The sequence below is a fragment of the Myotis myotis genome, unplaced genomic scaffold, assembly GCF_014108235.1.
Source record: "Myotis myotis isolate mMyoMyo1 unplaced genomic scaffold, mMyoMyo1.p scaffold_m19_p_6, whole genome shotgun sequence".
NCBI lineage: Eukaryota > Metazoa > Chordata > Mammalia > Chiroptera > Vespertilionidae > Myotis > Myotis myotis.
This window is the reverse complement of record NW_023416368.1, coordinates 97,896,899-97,912,326: the sequence shown is the minus strand read 5'-3', so window position 1 is coordinate 97,912,326 and position 15,428 is coordinate 97,896,899. Positions and strand designations below refer to the sequence as shown.

Here is a 15,428-nt window from a genome sequence, read left to right as displayed (position 1 = left end):
GTATTGGATGGCACTGGGAAGCTGGTCCCTCCCTGGCATGTCAGAGCTACAGGGAGACAGAGCCCAGCCTGGCTCAAGCTTATGGTGTAGGGCCTGTCGGGCGTCTGGCCATGCCAGGAGCTCTGAAGCGACAACATGGGAATCCCTGGTTCAGGGGTGGTAACCAGCCTAGAAATGTAGGCAGGCGGCTGGAAGAGACTATCGAGTTTAGCAGTTGGCCACAGACCAAGTGCCAGGCGAGGCAAATAATAACAGGCACGCTGGCGAGGAAAACAGTGAGCAGGGATGGGAAGGCTGTGGGGAGAGGAGGGCTGGTCAGAAGCCGCCTGTGTCCAAGAGGTCAGTAAAGGAGCTGAGAAGTGGCGATGGGGATGGGGTGGGGGTGCTGGCAGGGAAGATGTGGCCTTGGCCAGAGCTGTGTCAGGGCCAGCAAGGGAGCTGAGGAGACTGGGCAGGTTCAAGAGTGAATAGGAGACAGGAAACAGTGTGGAAAACCCTCCTAGGCAGAGATCACCAGGTGCCCCAGCCAGCCTCCGAGATGCCAGCACTCCAGGTCACTTTAAATTATTTTATTCAAGAAGGTAGGGAGGACAGACAGGGGGCTAAGCTGAGCCCTGAGTCCCTGAACCTCCCAGCTCAGCCCCCACAGCAGGATGAGACGAAAATTAGAGGGTGGGGACTCCAGCCCCACCCAGACAAGGTTAGGGACAAGACAGGACCCAGGAGTCCCCACTGAATGTCCTCCGAGAGGGTGGTGGCCAAGCACCACCCGGGCAGGGCTATTTGGGGGTACTGCTACCCTTCTTGGGGGTGGTGGGCTTCTTGCTCTGCCAGAGGTGCCCCTGGATGGTGAAGGCGTCTACGCTCATGGACATGGTCTTGGCGGGGATCTGGGTGAAGCGCTTGCGGTCTGAGTTGTACTTGTAGATGCCTTCGACCATGGCGGGCGTGATGGTGCGGGGGCCGTAGCCTGCCAGCCGGGACAGTTCCTCTGTCTCCCCTGACAGAGTGTACAGGGCCCGGAACTGGCAGCTTGAGTCCCGGAAGAGGATCAGGAAGTGGTTGGCCTTGCTCTTCTCAATTTCCTGGTGGGCAGGGGAGGCCGTCAGCCAGCACAGCCAGGCCCCCACCCCTCCCGCTGAATCCCACCCCTGGGCACAGACCTCAAGAATGCGGTTCTTCTGCGGCTCGTTCACCTTGCCTGCCAGGCAGCAGTGCGACAGGGCGTTGTGGATGATGAACTTGTTGGACTTGGCGCTGGGCTCCTTGTACAGCCGGGGACCTAGGGGGCAGGGCAGTCAGCAGTGATGACCAGGGAAAAGGAGGGCCCAGCACCGGCCACCTGGAGTCCCACTCACCTGTGTATTCAGGCACTGATGCCGGCGAAGAGGCATTGCTGCCGTTCTCCCAGTCACGGCCACCAGGAAGGCGGCTTGGAGACATGAGGCCTGATGGGGACGGAGCCCTACACGGAAAGGGATGGGGTGGAGATGCAGTCAGTGGGGGAGGGGAAGTGAAGCTGCCAGCCTGCAGTGGGACTAGGGATGGAACAGCCTGCAACCTCTGCAGAGGGGAGACGTGCGTGTACGCTGTACACTCACAACACTCACAAGTCCATGCAGTGCCCTCGCTCTCCTGCCTCAGGCACATCCGTAGGTCCTGTCCCTCAATACAGACACTCGCCCTAGGCCTTGTAGGTGCCCTTGCAGCCTTTAGTGGCAGATACACACACCCATGCCATGTCACGCTCAGAAGCTCACACATGCACATACAGACTTGGAGAGACCACCTGCCCCGGCCATGCTCACCGAGATGTGGACCTCTTCACGCCAAGGTTATTGGGGGCCTCGTTGGCCACTGTGGACAGGGACAGGGTAGACTGGGAGTAGACCTTGCTGAGCCGGGAACCTAGGGAGAGTGCATTGGATCAGACCCCACTCAAAGCCCCCTTACCTCCCGAAGTGCCCAGTGGGGCCTTGCCTGGAAGACGGGAGGGAATGCGAGGTCATCCCTGTCCCTAAACCCTCACCCTATGTAGCCCCGAGCAGAAATCTCGCACCCCCAAACGTACCCAAGGAGCTTCAACTATTAAGCCAGCTCTGCTCAACTGCCCTTACCCTACTGCAACCCCCACATCCCCAGGAAGTCTTCACCTAGCAGGCAGGAGAGTCCTACCTGAGACCTTCATCGCCCACATATGGCCCCTGCAGCATATCCACCCCCTCCCCACCGGGTCCTCACCCAGCAAGCCACGGGCTGGGCTTCGAGCCAGGGCAGAATCATCACAGCAACCAGAGCGTGGCCGCGGGGCCCTCCGTCCACCCCGGCCTGGCCCGCCTGCGGCCCGCGGCCGCAGCACCTTGTCCAGGTCATCCATTAGCTTCAGCTGGGCCCGGCGTTCGTACTCAAGCCGTGTGAACTCCCCACGCCGGGGGCCCGCCTCTTCTTCAGCTGGGGCCCTGGCAGTGGGGGCTGGGGGGCCAGGGGCCACCTCCTCTTGGGCCAGCCTACAGGTGGAGGGAGGAAGCAGTCAGACAGGTGACCGGGTCTCTGGTGGCAGGGTCCCTGGCCTGTGCCCGGCCTCACCGTGCAGCCTCCTCCCTCTGCTGCTCTTTCCTGGCCTCCTGCCACTGTTTCCGGCGCTGCACCTCCTCCGCCCGCCGCTGCTGCCGCTCCAGCAGGCTGGCTCGCTTTTGGGCCATCTCGTCCTCGGGCTTGTCTTCATCCTGGGGGCAGGCACTGAGTCCAGCTGGTGTCTCTCCCCTGGCACAGCTACAGTCTGACCAGTCAGCCCAGCCCGCCAGCCACTCACCTGTACTTGCGGTTTTGTAATTGTTCTAAAGGTATTTAGTTGGCGCCCACGTTATGCAGAGCCCCATGTGCTGGGTACTGACACACGGGCAGGGCAGACCTGGGTGCTGCTCCCATAAAGCACTAGCCCAGTGGGGAAGGCAATGTGATACCACAGCGACCGGCAGCTGCCAGTCTACATGTAGAGAGGCACCAAGCAAGGCTTCCTGAAGGCAGCAACTCAGAGGAGGAGGGTGGAGAGCAGAGGGAACGAGTACAAAGGCCCTGAGGCCAGCACAAGCCTCGCAAGCATGTGGGGCGGCAGGAGGCTGGTCGGGGACGCGGAGCTGGGAGACTGGCATTGCACAGGGTCAGGCTGGGCCTAAGGACTGGCTTTAATTGTAAGGGCAAAGGGTTTTAACAGGACAGTGGCAAGGACCAATCTGCACTTTTTGAAAATCTCTGGCTGCTCAGTTGGAAATGGCCAGGTACTTGGGAGAAGAGGTCAGTGTATACCAGTCAAAATATAACTGCAGCCTGGCCGGCGTGGCTCGGTGGTTGAGCATCAACCTATGAACCAGGAGGTCACAGTTCAATTCCCAGTCAGGGTACATGCCCGCGTTGTGAGCTCCATCCCCAGTGTGGGGGCGTGCAGGAGGCAGCCGATCAATGATTCTCATCATTGATGTTTCTCCCTCTCCCTTCCTCTCTGAAATCAATAAAAAAAAATCTGTTTTTAAAATGTGACGGCAGGTGTCCAGGTGAGAGGTGGTGGCCCAGGCTGGGGTGCCATGAGGATGAAGAGTAACGGGATATAGGACAGGGACAGGAAGGGGAACTGGCAAGGCCACTGGGAAGGAAACAGCAGGAGGGGAAGGAGATGTCATTGAAGACCCTTGCCCTATGTGTCCATTTTGTCCATCACCCACCCATCTATCCATCTGCACACCCCATCTGTCTGTCTACCCATCTACCCTCTGTGTGTCTACACACCCCACCTATCTGTCCATCTGGCCGCACACACTTGCCCACTCCCATGTGGCCACCTAGCCCCCATCCACCCACCTTCTATCCATCCACTAACTCCATCTATTGGTCCACCCACCGGTCCAGCAACCCACCCCCGCACCTCCCTACGCCCTGACCATCCATCCATGCATCCCTGGCCCTACCCGCTAAGGTGGCTCACCTTATAGAAGAAGCCCAGCCCAGAGCGGGGAACTCCCTCTGAAGAACCGTCTTCCTCTAAGGAATCCTCAGCATCAGGGGGGCTCCCATCCCCCTCATTCTCGGCCGAGGGCTCTTCCAAACTGCCCAGTGGGATCTCGATGAGGCCCGGCCTGGCCATGGGCTCCTCTGGAGGTGGCCCTTCTGCCAGGAGGATGGAGGAGCGCGTCTGCATGGGCACCTGGCTCGGCGAGAACTTACGCAGGTGGGGGAGGCTGTCTACATCATGGGGGGGTGTGAGCACCCTTGTCAGGGGTGCCAGTCGTAGCTCCGCTGGCCGCGCATGCTTCGGGCTGCGGGGTGTTGGGCTGGGAGCAGGCCCGGGGCTGCGCCGGACAGCGGGGGCTCGCCGCGTAGGGCTGGCAGATGCAGCTTTGGGACTCATCGTGGGGGCAGGGATGACCCACGAAGCAGGAGGTGGGGTGGGTCCGGGGGCTTCGGGCGGGGCCAGGAGCCGCTGCTGCTGGTCTGTGAGCCTCTGCATATCCCGCTGCAATGAGCTCAGTGCAGCGCTCAGCTTGCTGACTGCCCGGTTATAGTCCCCCAGACCCTCGGGGGGCACTGGGCCCAGTTCTGGTGAGAAAGTCACTGCCTTGGGCCGTGGGGACGGCTCACCCTGGCCCTCCCCCGCTGGCCGCTCCCCACCAGGGGCAGGGCCTGCCTCGGCCTCCACCTCGGCCTCGGCCTCGGCCTCCCCTCCGGCCTCCCGTGGCTGCACCTGCAGGAAGGCGCTCTTGCCCAGTCGCTGGCGGTGCTTGGCAAAGATAGCTTCTATTCGTCGTTTCTGAGCCTCGATGGCCCGCCGCTTCTCCTCCAGCCGGGCTCCAAGCTCACTCATCTCTGAGCTCAGGGCCGCTGGTTCCGCTGGGGTGGACACTGGGGAGCCCGCTCCGGCCTCGGCCTCGGCCTTCACCAGCTGTTTCTTGCGTTCAGCAAAGCTGGTCATCTTCACTTCAGAGTTGCTGGCAGCTGAGGCTGAAGGCCCCACCTTCGGGGAGCCTTCAGACAGGGCCGGTGGATTCAGTACCTCCCCTGCCAGGCAGGGAGACAGTTTTGAGGGGCCCTCGAGGTGGGGCAAGTAGGCAGGTGCTTTGTCGGGTGGGTAGGGGGAGACCAGCGGGGGTTTGGAGGGCCCCTCAGGTGAGTGGAGGTAGAAGCTGCCATCAGCAGCCCCGTCTGGGAGTAGCCGGGGCTCGGCACTGTGGATGATCTGCAGGGCCTCCTCGATGGTAGGCAGGTCTCCAGGCTCCGGGGGTGGGTGGGCAGGGGCCAGGGCCGGCACAGGGCGCGGGGGGCCCAGGCTGTCTGAGCTGACAGAGCGGAGTAGGACCGGGTCTCCCATGACGACATCCACGTCGCTGTCCAGGCCAAAGGGGGTGCTGAATGACACAGCCTGGGAAAGGGGGCGGCTGGGCGGCCAGAGGGAGGGGTCAGCCCCTGGGTCAAGCCCCGGCTCCACCCCAGCCCCAACCTGGCCCAGCCCTCTCCACTGCCCAGGCCCTTGAGATGCACTCACCTGAGTTGCCGGTTCCAGGCCTTGCCCAGGGCCTCCATATGGGACATGGATGGGGAGGACTTCAGTGAGCCTGGGGAGGGTTGGGGAGGGGTCACTTGGTGGTCACTATGGGGGGGCGGGGTCACTCACTGGTCACTAGGGGGCGGGGTCACTGGGGACCATGGGTGGGGTTGGCCAGGGGGTCTCACTGGGTGAGTCACCCATGGGTCATTATGTGGATGGATAGCTGGGGGCCATTTAATGTTATTAGGAAGTCCTGTTGAGCCACTGGGTCAGTGTGGGGGTCAATGCGTGTTACCATGTGCCAAAGAGACCCAATGGAGGGTCACAAGGTGACAACATGAATTCAGCTGGGCAGTCTTTTGGGCGGGGGTTTCCCGGGACATCCCTGTGCCTCACCTGTGGATCCTCGGAGTGGGGACTGGGGGCCACCAGGTGACAGGAGTGAATGGCGGAAGTTGAAGACAGGAGAACTGCCAAGAGATGCACGTCAGCCATGGGACCCCTCCCTCACCTCTCCCGGGGTAGAGCAGAGCATCCCTGAGGCCTGTCCCAGTGACCAGTGGGAGGAGGCGCCCGTCACGGCTGTGGACTCTCACCCAATGGGAAAAGCGTACCTACTGCCACTGCTGTTCTGAGGGGTGGAGGCCTCTGTGGCCTGGGGGGAGGCGGCTGCAGCAGAGAGAGGCGGGTCAGTCAGAGCGTGGCCCCCACCCCCCACCTGGACCCCGGGCTGGGCCTCACCGTGACCGTCAGGCAGGTCCTTGGCCTGCACGAAGTCAGGTTTCAGCACCTCAAAGCACATGAACATCTCAGCCAACAGCACCACCAGGTTGATCTGGAAGCGGAAGGCAGGGTCAGCCCAGGGGACCCATGGTCCTGGATGCCCACATGCCCACATGCCCGAAATGGCCTTACCTTGAGGGGTGGTGGCACATAAAGCAGGTCCTCCAGGGACAGGGGGCAACCACGAGGAAGGCGGGAGGCGCAGAAATCCTGCACCAGCTGGAGGTTGTACAGACTGTCCGCCACCGACATGGGGTCCTTGAGGCACACCTCTGTGGGGGCAGAATGCCGGTCTGAGAAGGAGAAGGGGCCCCGGGAAAAGGAGGCCTCCGGTGGGTCTAGTGCCAGGCGCCGTCACCAGGCGGGTACTGGGACAGGCTGTTCCTCAGGTCTCTCACGGCTACTTCCAAAACCTTGGGCACTAGTCCCCCAAGGACTCAACTCAAAACGCTTTCCCTGCCTGGCTGGTGTGGCTCAGTGGCTGGGTGTCCTCCATGCACCGAAAGGCTGCCATGGTTCCATTCCGGTCAGGGCACATGCCCAGGTTGTGGGCTCAATCCCCAGTAGGATCGATGTTTCTCTCCCTCTCCCTAGCTCTCTCTCTAAAAATCTTAAAAAAAACACACCAAGCTTTTCCTGATTACCCAGCACCCTCTGGGCACCTGACATCAGGAATGTTCTTCCAGGTGAACTTGCTGTCTTTCTCTCCAAACTAGAATGTGAGCCACTGGATCCTGGCCTCTAAAATGAAGTCTGGCACACAGTTCACGCTAGGAATATTTGCTGCAGGAGTGAGTCATATGAAGCTCAGAAAAGTTTAGACACTTATGTGAAGTCACACAGTGAATTAGGGGAAGAGGACGCTGGGCTCCGGGGAGGGCGTCTGGCCCAGGCCCATTCACTCACCCTCAAGCCTCAACAGCTGGGGACAATAGCAGTGGATTGTGGCGGCCAGTGCGGCCCCACTGGCCAGGTCCTGGAGGCCAGTCACGGTGGGAAAGCAGGGGGCACATCGGGCCACAGTGCGGTCCTTGCGATACCGGATCTGCGGGTGGGAGTCAGGTCAGGTCAGAGGTCAGGCTGGCCCTCAGGTTAGTGGTCATGCAGGCGGGGCAGGGAAGACTGGGGTTTCCGCCACGAGGGGGGTCCCAGAGCCAGAGTGAGGGCCAGCCTGGAGCGGGGGAAGGGCAGCAGCAAGGCAGAGGAGGTGTCTTCGAGCAGCCAGGCCAGCAGTGGGGGCTGGGGCAGGGGCTCCTGGGACCTGGGGTGGGGGATACATTACCATGGGGGGTTTGCTCCCCGACTCCTTCAAACAGAAGGCAATTGCGTGCTGGGGGGAGAGGAGCAGCCGTCAGCGGGGCAGGAGGGGTGCTGACTTGCTGGGCACCCAGGCACACCTCCGGGAGCAGGGGGAGGAAAGCCCGGAGCCCAGTCCTGAGCCCTTGGCCGTCCAGCTCCCCAACTGCACTCTGGCCGGCTTTGGGGACCCCAGCTCCTCCCAGCCTGAAGGGACCCCACAGAGCAGCCTCCATGCAGGGAATCCTCCCCCCACAAAAGATCCAGGCCCAGCTCAGGGAAAGGAAGCAGGTAAGCAAAAGGAGAGGAACCCCCAACCTAGGCCCAAGGCTGGGGAAAGAGGCCCTGGAATGAGAGAAGGCAGGGACCCCAGCCAGCTCAAGGCCTCCCCCACACTCAGCGGTCACTTTCCCCTTGTGCTTCAGGGATGGGCACCTCCCACCCCCAAAGGTGAGATGGATCCCCAGGAAGCTGGAGTCTCAGGAAGAATCTGCCACCTTCTGGGTGTGGGCCTTCCTCTTGGCCAGAAGGGGTCTCCGCCATGCGCCTGCCCCACTGGGTCAGGACCATGTGTCTGATGGGTTGGGCCCTCCTTCAGAGACAGGAGGACTCCCTGCCTCAGCTCATTTCCCAGCTTACAGGGAGTTCTACCCTGTGACTGATGGGAGGGGAGGGGGCTCCCCGCTCAGTGAACAGCAGAGAGTTCCCTCTTCTCTTGGTTCACAGAGGGGTTCCCTGTCCCCCAGGGCTGGGGTCACACCTCCTTTGCTCACAGCCAGGGGAGGTAGGAGGAGGAGGAGACAGGCAGACAGACACAGAGCGACAAGCAGGCAGGCAGACGGGGCAGAGAGGGCCCCACTTACAGGAACCAGCTTCCAGTACCAGCGTGTGGGGCACTGACGCCAGAGGCAGAGATGAGAGGAGCAGGCACGGGGAGGGGAGGGGAGGGGAGGAGGGAAAGGGAGGAAGACAGAGTCACCTCTAACACCCTCAGTGCAGGAACCCCGCTCTGCCCACCCGGCCCGTGACTGTCTGTCCTTCCGTCCACCTACTGCCCAGCCTCACCGAGGGCTGCGCGGGGGCCGCCCCCTCTGCGGGCGCTGCGGGCGCTGCTCTCCGGGCGGCCTCCTGCTCCGTCTTCTCCTGCAGCCGCCGGATTGTCTGGGGGGCCAGGAGGGGTCAGTGCTCTGGTCACAGCAATCCTGCCCCCCCCATCCTGGCCTGGCCCCACCTACCGTGTCCACCCAGAAAAGGAGCTTGTGCTCCAAGCTGGCCAGGGCCAAGGGACTGGGCAGCGTCTTTGTCCACTCCAAGGCGAAGGCAACCATGAGGGCGTCGATGACGGCGAGGTGGGCTCCCTGTGGGGACAAGGCCCGCGGGTGAAGGGGAGCAGCTGGAAGCGGGAGGGGCTGGCGGGGCAGGGGTCCTGGAAGAGCCCCTCCGTGGGCTGGGCTTTGAGGTCGGATGCCAGGCCTTAGGCTCTGGGGGGACATGTAGGCAAGTCCTCCAGGGCCATAGGCGTGTCTTTTGGACCCACACCAGGTGGGAGGAGTATTGATGGGAGGAACCTGGCCGGGGAGGAGCCTTTGGGGGGGGGCGAGCCTGGCCTGGTGGGTGGAGCCCCCGAGTCTGGTGGGCGGGGCCTACCATGAGGACAGGCTGGTGTCTCAGGTCAGCCTCCTGCACCGGGCGCTCGGGCAGTGCGGGCACCGTGCCCCTCCGCGCCAGCAGGGCCAGCAGAGCGGAGGGGCCGGGGGGCGCCTCCAGCTGTGGCAGCGCCTGGCGCCAGGCCCGGCAGTACAGCTCGGCCGACAGCAGCAGCCGCGTCACCGGCGGCTTCACGTGCTCCTGCGCGTACTGGTCCGTGTAGAAGGGCTCCCACAGCTCCGCGGGCACGTGCTCTGCGGGCGGGCGAGAGGGCGAGGGCAGGTCAGGGCCACGAGCACCCCCCCCCACACACACACACACAGGATGGCACTGAGAAGGGAGAGTCGGGACCTGGCTGAGACAGGAGAGCAAGTGGAGGAGTTTGCAGAGGAGGCGATGGTGTCCAGGCAGGAGGGCGGCCATGCAAGCACAGGTCAGGGCGGAAGACAGCAGTGCCTGGGGGAGGGCCGGCTGGGGGAGGTCTTTGGGGGGTTTGGGGGGAGGACAGTAACAATACAACATGCCTAACCGCCTCCCTGCAGGCTCCTTCACACCTGCAGCCCTGGGACCAGCAGCCGGGGAGCAAGTGGGAACTCCAAAACCCAGGCACCGTGAACAGCAACCTGCCTAGGGCAGGCCACGCAGCTGGGCAGTGAAGGGCCTGGCTCTCAAGTCCAGGCCTTCAGCGGACACCCTCAGCTGGGAGGCTGGGGGGCTGAGCTGGCAGGGCACCAAACAGGTGAGGTGGCAGGGCACCAAACAGACTGCAGACACCCTGGGGGGGGGGGCGGAGTCAGGGGTCTGACTTTGGTGACTGAAGGGAGGAGGGAGAGGAGAAGGGGGTGCCAGGCCCCATCGGCCTGAGAGGAAGGCGGGGAAGAGAGGGTGGTGACAGGCGGAGGTGCGGGAGGCTCAGTGTGAGGGGCTGGGGCTTAGAACAGGGAGATGAGGCCCCAGAAGAGCCACGCAGCCCTGAGTGAGGCAGCAGAGTCGGGAGAGGCTTAAGGGAGCCCGCGTGGGCCTCAAGTAGGACCCAAGGGTAGAGAGACCCCAAGAAGGCTGGGGAGAGGGGCCTGAGGCCAACGGGGACCTGCCTCGCGGGCTCTTCCAGGAGGCCCAACGCTTATCCAACCAGAGAGGCTCTGTGTGTGGGGCTCTGTGTGTGTCTGAAAGAACAGGGGCAGGATTCTAGTGCTTAGAACACTCGAACCTGGCCAGGCCTTCCTCTGGTTCCCATCACAGGCCTCGAGCATCCTGCCTCCAGCCCCTCCCTGGCGGGCGTCCCCACCCCCTAAAATCACACCGGACCTTCCCACTCCGCGCCCCACCTCTGTGGAGAGCTGTGCCTGTTCTCTGCCCCTCTCAGCTCAGCTCCTTGAAAGACAAGTTCTCCAGGCTTCACTCCTTCCAGCCCACCCCCACCCGACCTCCCAGATCTGGCTCCTCCCCTGCCAGCTCCCAGCCTCCTCAAGGCCAGGGCCATCCAACACGCACCGTGGGCACCGTGGGCTCTGCTCGTATCTCGCCTGGGCTCTCGGCCCGGGCCCTCCTCCGGAAGCTTCCTCCCCCAGCACCTCCCGGTTTCCCACCACTGACAGCCCCTCCACACCTGCCCCTTCACGGCAGAGCTCCTGGTGGCTCTGTCTCAGCAGCCTCGTAAACGGACATGCCCCCACCCCCCACCCCCACACTACCATGGCCTCCGTTACCATCTGAGCACCTGCTGTAACCTTGGCATCTCCCAGAATCCTTAGCATCTTGCTTCAAACCTGTTCCTTCTCTCTGTTCCCACTGCAGTGAGAAATCACCATCCCTCCTTCATTCAATCAATTCTGACCTCCTGGCATCTTTCAAAGCCAAACCCTCCTCCCTGTCTCTCCAGCTCCTACTCGTTTCCTGCTCCCATCCACAAAAATTAAACAAGTTTCTTTTCCGCGGGACTTGTCAGGGCCTTCAAAATGAAACCATGAGGAGAGACACTGCCACAGATAGCTAATGTTTAACAAGCACTTCCTCTGTGCCAGTGTGCCTCCACCTCTCTCTATTGGCATTTGGGGCGGATAATTCTTTGTGTTTGGCAAGGGGTGGGGTGAGCTGTCCTGTGTTGTAAGATGGTCTCTAATACCAGATGCCAGCAGCACCTTCCTCCCAAGTAACGACACATGTCCTTCCTCCCAAAACGTCTCCAGACAGTGCCAAATGTCCCGAGAGCCGAAGCCAGCCCCCACCCACCCTCTGGTCGAGGGCCACCACTCTATGCTCTAAAATGTTTGTTAAGCATTTACTGTAGAACAGTGCTGTCCCACAGAAATGTAGTGCAAGTCATGTATGTAGTTTTAAATTTCCTAATAGCCATATTTAAAAAGTAGAAACAAGCAACATTAATTTAGCAATACATTTAACCTAATATACAGTTTATCCTTGAACAACATGGGTTTGAACTGGATGGGTCCATGTATACATGGATTTTTTTTCAATAAATGCTATAAATGCATCTTCTCTTCCCTATGATTTCTTTTTTTTTTTTTTAAATATATTTCTTTATTGGTTTCAGAGAGGAAGGGAGAAGGAGAGAGAGATAGAAACATCAATGATGAGAGAGAATCATTGATCGGCTGCCTCCTGCACACCCCCGCTGGGGATTGAGCCCGCAACCCGGGCATGTGCCCTTGGCCAGAATCGAACCTGGGACCCTTCAGTCCGCAGGCCGATGCTCTATCCACTGAGCCAAGCCGGCTAGGGCCCCTATGATTTCTTTCTTTTCTCTCGCTCACTGTATTATAAGAATACAACATATAATACATAGAACATACAAAATACATGCTACTCTATTGTTTATGTTATCAGTAAGGCTTCCAGTCAACAGTAGGCTAATGTAGTTAAATTTCTGGGGAGTCAGAAGTTATCCACAGCCCTAGGCAACCAGCGATGTGCCTTTCCCACATCATTGTTTCTCTTCCTCTCCCCTCCTCTCCCTCTCCCTTCTGGTGTCTCTAAAAATCAATGGAAAGAATATCCCTGGGTGGGTGAGGATTAACAACAACACAACAAGTTACCACAGAGTCCCAACTGTGCCCCTGGCCCCTGTGCTGTTCAGGGGTCCCCTGTACCTTCAAAAGATTGTCATTTCAACACGGACTCGACATAAAAACACCGTCATGAGATACAGCATGGGGGTTTGCACCACGTCTTCGGAAGCCACGGTGTATGTTACATTTACAGCGCACCGTGGTCCAGTCCAGCAGGCTTCGTGGCTGCCACAGGGGACGGTGACTCTAAGCACCACTAGCATGTATTTACGCCACGACGACCTTCATCCATTTGGTCATTAGTTCTTACAGGACTTACATCCTTACCCCCACTGCGCAGGTGAGAACACGTAGCGTGACGGCTGACGGAACCTGCCAAAGCTCACACGGCTAGTAACCCGCAGAGCTGACCTAAGCCCAGTTCCCTGTACAACACACTGATACCAGGCACGCGGGACTGCATGTGCTGTTTCCAAACTTGCTTAAAGATGGCACCCTTTCTGTCTTCTCTCTGAGCTCCAGTTCTGCTGGGTCCGCCTGCCGGACTGCTGCAGCCTCCTCACACCTGTGCCTTGGGGTCACCAGACTCCCCCTTCCCCAGCCACGACTCCCCCTGGGCACTGGCACTTCTGATCTCATCCTGTCAGTCCCCAAACACGGTCTACACTCCCCAGGGCCCTCAGATCCCACCCAGGGCCCGAGAGCCCTCCTGTCTCACCTGCCTCCCCATCCTCAGCCTCCCTCGGTGACCACCAGGACCCCCATGTTCTGGGAGAACTCCTGCTTGGTCCCTACCCCATGCCTCAGCACGTGGGATTCCCCCCCGCATATTCCTATGCATACTTCAAGGTTCAAGCCCTCCTTCTGAGGAGGGCTCCCTGTTCCTCCCCTCCCTGGAAGATTTCAGGGATCTCCCCGCTCCCTGGGCTCTGCTGCACCCCCTCTACTCACCACTCACGGCAGCAACGATACGGTTTTATGTGCCATACCCCACTCTCCCACATCCAAGCCCCAATCCATCCTGAACACCCAGCACTGGCCTGGCACCCAGAGCTCATGAACCCAGCAGAGTTCTGTTCCCACTTTCCCGTCGGGGCCTGGTGCCCCCCCTTCCTCAGGCCTCTGCTTAGAGGCGGTGGGTGGGGAAGACCTCGTGGAGGGTGTCACAGCGCAGGGAGCTGGGTCGTGCGTCTCCTCAGGGACCTCACTTTCCTTTCTGTGAAATGGGATAGTAATTTCTGCTGTCCGCTGGCCAGGGGACAATGAATACCATAATATTATTAAATAAAAACATCATACCGACGCCGGCAGCAGTAAGAGCGAGCACCCATGTAGCGGCATGTGTGCCAGGCACAGAGCGGGGATTCTGGGGCCGGGCTCTCTGCCTCCCAGCAGCCCTGAGAAGGCCCTGACTGGGATTCCACTCATTCTTGCACTGTCCTGGTGCAGTGGGTCCCACAGACACTTGCGAAACAGGTCAGTGAGGAATGCTTTCTTTTACAGAAGGGAAATGGGAGCTTAGAGGCTGGGAGAATCAGTCCACGGTGTGGTGGAGCCAGGACTCAACCCTACTCTGATCCCCAAAGGTGAGCCCTCTATGGCCTCATCACCTGGGATGTGAGGGGCTGGGGCCGCCTGAGTCTGTCTCCACCAACCACCTCAAGCAGGTCCCTGGGGCAAGCAGGCCCCGGAGTGGGCGGGCCCTCATGCCAGGGTGCAGGGAGCAGAGAGGAGGCAGGCTTGAGCGGAACCAGGAGAGGGGCAGCGATCACGGGACCCACACCCAGAACAGGTTGATCTGGGAAGGCCACTGAGGGAGGAGGGGCTGTGCCCAACTCCTGCCAAGACCAGTGGGCAGGGCAAGTGGGTGGGCAGGGCGTCCCCACAGGAAGGCCCGGTCCTTAATTAACCCCTTCTTCCCCATGGGCAGGCCCTCGCTCCCAGCTCTGGCAAGTGGCCCTGCCGGAGCCCGCCCAGGGCCGCCAATGCTGGGGACCTACCCACATCCCCCCTCCACCCGACTTCTTCACACCTGGGCCCTGCCACAGGCGATCTTGGACAAGCCATTTCCCTTCCACTGGGCTCCCGGCCTCCTCGGCGAAATGGGGCAATAAGTCACAGCTGCCAGCCCGGGCCTGGCCGGGGCGGTGGGGGCGAAAGAAGGGCTTCCCGGAGCTCCCCGCGCCGCCCGCAGCGCCGGTGGGGCGTCGGCGGCTGTGTGTCCGGGCCTCCGGGAGTGTGTCCGGGTGTGAATTGGGGGTCCTCGCGCGCAGGATGCGAGTGTGTAAAGGGGAGGAGGGCGTGCAAGACAAGGCCCGCACTGGAACCCCCGGCGGCGCGCAGACACCGCCCCGCTCACCTGGGACCCCGACATCGGGGTCTGGGCGCGGAGCCGGGCCGCCGGCCCCACCCCCACCGCGCTCCCGCCGCGGGGCGACCAAAGTCCACGGCCCGGGCCGAGCAGCCAGCGGAGGCCCGGGGACCCCGGCGGCCCGGCTATTGTTCCCACGTCCCCGACCTCCCAGGCCCGCCCTCCGCACCTGCCGCCCGCCAGCGGGTACCTGCGCCCCCGAACGCGGCCCGCAGCACCCACGCCAGGCTGGCCGCTGCCTTGGCCCGCGAGAAATCGTACTGGTCCAGCGACTTGATCTCGGGGACCAGGAAGGTCCTCCGCAGCGGCCCGGGCCCGGGGGGCGCCGCCTCCACCATGGCGCTGCCGGGGCTGCGGCGCCCGCTCCGCGCCGGTCGGCTGCGCTGCGCTGCGCTCCACCCGGGTCGCCGCCGCCGCCGCAGCCTCCAGCCAGGTGCGGCCGCCGGCGGTCGCGACGCTGCGTCGGCCCCGCCCCGGGGCGGAGCCCAGGTGCGCCCCGCCCCCGCCCGGTGCCCGCGCCGCGCCCGGTCCCCGCCGCAGGGTGGGGCGGAGGCTGCGGAGCAGCGTGCGCGCGCGCTCGGGGGCGCGCATGTGTGCGTGCTTGTGAGCGCACCGGAGAGGATGGGGGGCCCTGTGCTGTGAATGTGTGTGCTGGCCCGAGTGTGTGTCTTAGATGCGAGCGTGAGCATTGGTGCGGGCTCGTCCTCCCGTGGGTGCACCTGTTCCTGACTGTTACGAGCATACAGAAATGCGTGCACTTACCTGT

The 15,428-nt window shown here is 61.7% G+C and overlaps 1 protein-coding gene across 9 annotated transcripts; it reads right to left on the bottom strand.

Moving 5' to 3' along the window:
- Positions 1-554: 554 nt before the first annotated feature.
- CAMSAP3 (calmodulin regulated spectrin associated protein family member 3) lies at positions 555-15,116 on the bottom strand. 9 transcript variants are annotated; one of them, XM_036311986.1, is made up of 19 exons: positions 14,853-15,116; positions 9,263-9,516; positions 8,851-8,973; positions 8,681-8,776; positions 8,479-8,511; positions 7,602-7,649; positions 7,226-7,364; positions 6,452-6,612; positions 6,278-6,371; positions 6,151-6,205; positions 5,933-6,006; positions 5,534-5,603; positions 3,980-5,426; positions 2,587-2,726; positions 2,242-2,507; positions 1,809-1,908; positions 1,359-1,465; positions 1,164-1,282; positions 555-1,085 (listed from the first exon to the last, which is right to left on the bottom strand). In XM_036311986.1, the coding sequence occupies exons 1-19, from the start codon at positions 14,998-15,000 to the stop codon at positions 780-782; spliced, it is 3,780 nt and encodes a 1,259-aa protein (XP_036167879.1). In that variant the 5' UTR covers positions 15,001-15,116; the 3' UTR covers positions 555-779. The 9 variants fall into 9 exon arrangements, with proteins under 9 accessions (XP_036167879.1, XP_036167884.1, XP_036167880.1 ...); XM_036311991.1 differs by having other exon boundaries at positions 3,980-5,375; XM_036311987.1 differs by having other exon boundaries at positions 6,452-6,591; positions 14,853-15,115.
- Positions 15,117-15,428: the final 312 nt, after the last annotated feature.